General features: G+C 54.9%; 1 protein-coding gene across 1 annotated transcript; it reads right to left on the bottom strand.

Moving 5' to 3' along the window:
* On the bottom strand, positions 1-4,895 carry LOC104543697 (the record flags this gene model as incomplete). Its single annotated transcript, XM_010188364.1, has 4 exons — positions 1-210; positions 1,232-1,362; positions 3,992-4,094; positions 4,850-4,895. Coding segments are annotated over 4 exons (490 nt in total), but the record flags the coding sequence as incomplete, so codon positions are not given.
* Between the last annotated feature and the right edge of the window lie 799 nt (positions 4,896-5,694).

Raw genomic sequence — 5,694 nt, 5'->3', positions numbered from 1 at the left:
CAGGTCGATAAAGTGAGCTATGCGGTTAGACATAGCAAAAAAAGCAGAGATCATGCCTATGTCCCAGGCATCTTCGCGGTCAAAACCATGCCTCTCCAGCTTCTGGAAATGCTCTTCAGTGATGTTATCAGCTCGACAGACTGCAAGAGCAAACTCCAGCATTGCCAGGTCTCGGTCGCTCAGGTCAGCCAGTTTCCAGTTCACAATGACCTGTGGAAAGGCAAAAACCAGAGGTAGCACAGACGGACCCAAAACACTGACTGATCCCCACCTTCTGTGCTCTGCGAACCAAAGACATGGCACGATGCAGGTTCTCAGCACCTGAACCAGACCACCCAGCTACCATCAGACAAAACACTTGTCTATTTTATCCCCCAGCTGGGGCAGGGTCTGGAGCACCCGAATAACGGAGAGTGGCTGGGGGGGGTGGGGGGTTAAACGGGGGAAAAGGGGGGGGTTCAACTGGAGAAAAGGAGCTGAGGGGAGACCTCATCCCCTCTGCAGCTCCTGAAAGGAGGGGGGAGTGAGGGGAGGTCGGGCTCTGCTCCTCAGGAACAGGGGATAGGATGAAAGGAAATGGCCTCAAGTTGTGCCAGGGGAGGGTGAGGTTGGATCTGAGGGAAAAGCTTTTCCCAGAAAGGGTTCTCAGGGCCTGGCAGGGGCTGCCCAGGGCAGTGGGGGAGTCCCCATCCCTGCAGGCGTTCAACGGACTGAGGGCCATGGGTCAGTGGTAGACAGGGCATGGCTGGACTTGATGACCCTAAAGGGCTTTTCCAACCCAGTGATGCTGTGATTCTCTGACTGCAGCAGTTTTTTCTGAGCAGGCTATGGAGGACTTCTTGAAATGGGACCCAACGCCACCAGGATGCTGCAGCTCCCCATTGGTAGCAGGTTCCTCCACAGACAAGATTAAAACAGCAGCAAATGTGGGCAGCAGGACAAATGCTCTCCAGGCCAACCGTCCCTCTCCACACCTTTCTTGGAAGGTGGGTGAGGATACACAGAGCCCACCTTGAGGTTCTGCCCCACTGGCTACTGCTCTGACTGCTCACCAGTAAACCTGCGAGGGCAGGCGCTGTGCTGGGGCCTCAGACATGTCAGGATTGTCGGGAACCGCAGAGACTTCAGGATCAAAACGTCAGGTGAAAAAAGCAGACGCGAGAGGGCCGTTCCCACCTCCCAAAGGACCACGCAAAGGCAGTGGGGCACACGCTGCTGTGATCCCACTGACCTGGTCAGCCAGCGCTGGCTGTTTGGAATATATCCGGTGAAGTGCTCCATGTGCAATCACACAGTAGGGACATCTATTCACCACACTGGTAGCCACAATTATGAGCTCTTTGTCTGCCTTGCTGAGTCGCCCTACAGGGACAGCAAAAGATTTAGCACACTTTGCTACCGAAAACATCCAGCACAAGAAGTATCACCCAGGAAACGGGGAGGAGAGGGCTCTGGGTGCAAGCTGCCTGCGGCACAGCCCAGCAGACAGAACTCCAGAGAGCACGCAGGGAGACACTGCAACCAAAGCTCCTGGGTGACAGGGCAAGGGTTTGAGCAGAAAGATGGTAGGTTTACATTGGACATAAGGAGAAATTGTTCTACGATGAGGGTGGTGAGAAACTGGGACACTGAGGTTGTCCAGAGAAGTTGTGAAGTTCAAGGCCAGGTTGGATGGGGCTTTGTTCTCCCGCATCTAGTGAAAGGGGTCCCTTCCCGCGTGTCATGGTTTATGCAGTTGCTCTATCACCCGATGCCTCCTCCCTACCCGGGGAGGGGGGGGGTCGGGAAAAGGAAAGGAGATCTGTGGGTTGACAGGGTAATACATATAATGAAGTAATAATAAAAACTAATATTAATAACAACATTAGTATAAAGTACACAGAGCTATATTGAGCCAATGTTGTGGGGGAGCAGGCCTCAGGGGTAGGACAGTAGACAAGTCCCTTTGGAGATATCAGCCGTGGAAGAGGGAAGAAGAAAAAGGAAGGAGCAGGAGGTGGGAAAAGGGCCATCCCCAGAAAACTCCCCAGTCTATAGTCGATGTGATGTTTAAGGTTTGAATAGCACTCATTGGTCAGCCTGGGGTCAACTTGCCTGGGTTTCCACTTCCCCCAGCCCCTGCATCTGTGTAAAGATGAGTGAAGGCCTTGGTTACCACATGCCAGCATCAGGAGAAAACTATAGCAAAGTGTCCTGGTTAACTGGGACAGAAATTTAGTGTCAGTTTTCCACTGAGGAAAAACCGCAGTTCTGTAAGGACTGCAACACTCTCTTTCATGGGAACAAAGTGATAAAACTCTGTTATAGGTTTCAGGTAATGCTGGTGTGCAGGGTGCTACAGTGCTCGAGATCCTGTGGAGATAAACACTTGCAGAGGCTGGGGAGAGAGCAAACCCAGGGGAGTCGACCCCAAGGTGACCCTAATGGCTGACAAATTAGTATTGTGCTCCTCAGTGCCCCCAGAACTTGCTGAGACACTCCTCCAGAGCAGGAGCAGTCTACACGCACCAGCCTATCTTACAAAATCTGAGTTTTATTAATGTACCTTCAAAGCAAAAGCAATGAGCACAGCCCCCTTGGTGCCCTGTACCACGGGGAGTGTGAGGGAGGAACAGGCTCTCCCCAAACGGCACCTCCTCAAAGGCTGGGGAGCCGTGCAGTCCCCTACAGCCGTGCAGTCCCCTACAGCCGTGCAGTCCCCTACAGCCGTGCAGTCCCCTACAGCCGTGCAGTCCCCTACAGCCGTGCAGTCCCCTACAGCCGTGCAGTCCCCTACAGCCGTGCAGTCCCCTACAGCCGTGCAGTCCCCTACAGCCGTGCAGTCCCCTACAGCCGTGCAGTCCCCTACAGCCGTGCAGTCCCCTACAGCCGTGCAGTCCCCTACAGCCGTGCAGTCCCCTACAGCCGTGCAGTCCCCTACAGCCGTGCAGTCCCCTACAGCCGTGCAGTCCCCTACAGCCGTGCAGTCCCCTACAGCCGTGCAGTCCCCTACAGCCGTGCAGTCCCCTACAGCCGTGCAGTCCCCTACAGCCGTGCAGTCCCCTACAGCCGTGCAGTCCCCTACAGCCGTGCAGTCCCCTACAGCCGTGCAGTCCCCTACAGCCGTGCAGTCCCCTACAGCCGTGCAGTCCCCTACAGCCGTGCAGTCCCCTACAGCCGTGCAGTCCCCTACAGCCGTGCAGTCCCCTACAGCCCTGTGCCACAGCACTGCTGCAGCCAGCCCTCCCTTGCCTCACACCAGAGCGCCCAGAGCCCGCACAGGCGTCCCAGCACAGCGAGCACCTTCCTTTCTCTCCCTGCCGCTGCAGGGCATGGACACCCCAGGTTGGACATCCCATGGTACCAGAGGACACAGCCACCTCACACAGGTGCCGTGCGCTGCTTGCGGGCAGGCCATTGCCACAAACTGCTGTGAAGCAAGAGCTGCAGGGAGGCTCAGCAAGGACCTGCCCTCCCCTGGGAGCTGTTCTACACTGGGCCCTGGGCATCACCCTGCTCCTCAGCAACCCAGCTGGCCCCCAGGCCAATGTTCTGGCTTGATCTTGAATCTGCCTCTTGCCCATGGACTTGCCTGGGAAATCTGGACTCCTGGGCTGGCCGTGACCACTGCCAGACCTGCTCTGCCCGCCTTGCTCCGGCAGCGTGGGGCTGCAGCGTTACCCATGAAGCCACTGCCTCTGCCAGCACCTGCTCAGCACCCTCGGCTCCTGGCTCACCCTCCCGTAGGCAGCAGCCATCCTTTCTTTGTCGTGACACGGAGCACGGTGCAGTGGGGCAGCAGAGCTTGCCTTGAGAGCTGCTTTTTAACCACAAGCTACAGAGTATGAAGCTGCATGGAACACAAGCAAAGCCAGAAGCAGCTGCAGGGTTCCAGCCTCTGCCAGCCGTTACTGTGGGCTGGGAGAGGGCACGGTGAGGCAGCACACCCAAGGATGTCAGAAATGTCGCCTCTAGCAACTTTCCACAGTTTTGAGGGGGCTGTATGGTTTACCTGTGTCTTTATTCATAATGGCGTTGTAATAAGCAAAAAAAGCTCTGAATTCAGCAGGTCGGTGAGACATGGCTTTGAACACGTTTGGCAGAAATCCAGTCTGCTCAAGGAAAAAGAAGAACATTACGAACTGTAACTTAAAACAGAGGGCGACATTAATGCACTAGGCTTAGAGAACGCTTTGTTAGCCCTGCAGTGCTGGTGGATCTCTGCAGACCCATTCCCTAGCCCATTTAGCACATTTATACATATGACTGAACACGTAATGATGTGTGTTAATGAGGTGTTGCTGCAGTTTCATAACACGACTGGTTGCCCTGCGCACTTCAGCCACAGCCGTAATGATCACAGCCACATTGGTGAGCTCCTTCCAAACTGAGAGTCTGTCCCCACTGGGTCTCCCTGCACGGATGCTGCCGTGCCCGTCTGACCATCCTAAACCTTCTGTACCTCTCCTCCTTGTGCTGGGTGTCTACCACAGGCAGCCTGATCAAGGGGAGCCTATCCACAAAGCCTTCTTTCCCCAGCTCCAGGAGGCATCGAGCTCTCAGGCTCTCATCCCGCTGGGGGATTTCAACCACCCTGACATGTTGGGAAAGCAGCACGGCGAGCTGTAGGCAATCCAAGAGACTCCTGGAGTGCCTTGATGACAACCTTCTAAGACAGGAAATGGACAGCCCTACCCGAGGGGAAGCGATTTTGGACCTGATGGTGACCAATGCAAGTGAGCTCATCAGGGATGTCAAGACTGGAGGCAGCCCGGGCTGCAGCCATCATGCACTGGTGCCACTGACTGTCCTAAGGCGTACGACTCACACGAGAAGCACAGTCAGGACCCTGAACTTCAGGAAAGCCAACTTCCAGCTCTTCAAGGAGCTGGTCAATAGGACCCCCTGAGAAGTGGCTCTCAAGGACAAGGGAGCAGAATGGAGCTGGCCGTTCTTTAAGGAGGCTTTCCAGAGTGCAAGAGCTCTTGATCCCCAAGTGTAGGAAATCAGGTAAGGAAGGCAGGAGAAGAGCATGGATGAGCCGAGACCTGCTGGCCAAACTAAAAGGCAAGATGGAACTGCACAGGCAGTGGAAGCAGGGACAGGGATCCAGGGAAGAGTACAGGGATGTTGCCTGGGTGTGTAGGGACGAGGTCAGGAAGGCCAAGGCACAGCTGGAGCTGAACTTGAGATGCCAAGAAAACAAGAAGGGCTTCTATGGGTACGTCAACCAGAAAAGGAAGGTTAAAGGAACTATCCCCACCCTTCACAGTGGTGAACTGGTAACAACAGACGAGGAGAAGGCTGAGGCTCTCAACAAATTTCTGCAATCTTCACTGGCCGCCTCTCTCCTCACAGCTCTGGAGTTGATGGCCCACAAGGCAGGGACCAGGCAGGAAAAGTCCCTCCCACTGTAAGTGAAGATAAAGTTTGTGACCATCTGAGGAACCTTAACATACACAACTCCATGGACCTGATGAGATGCATCCCAGAGTCCTGAAGGAATTGGCTGATGGAGCTGCCAAGCCACTCTCCATGATATTTGAACAGTTATGGCAGTCAGGTGAAGTCCCTGGTGACTGGAAGAAGGGAAACATCAAACTTATCTTAAAAAAGAGTAGAAAGGAGGACCCTGGGAACTACCGACCTCAGCCTCACCCCTGTGCCTGGGAAGATCATGGAGCAGATCCTCCTAGAAGCTCTGCAGAGGCAGAT

The sequence above is a fragment of the Mesitornis unicolor genome, unplaced genomic scaffold, assembly GCF_000695765.1.
Source record: "Mesitornis unicolor isolate BGI_N332 unplaced genomic scaffold, ASM69576v1 scaffold23667, whole genome shotgun sequence".
Lineage (NCBI taxonomy): Eukaryota > Metazoa > Chordata > Aves > Mesitornithiformes > Mesitornithidae > Mesitornis > Mesitornis unicolor.
Note: the sequence above shows the minus strand (reverse complement) of the source record. Positions and strands in the feature narration are given on the sequence as shown.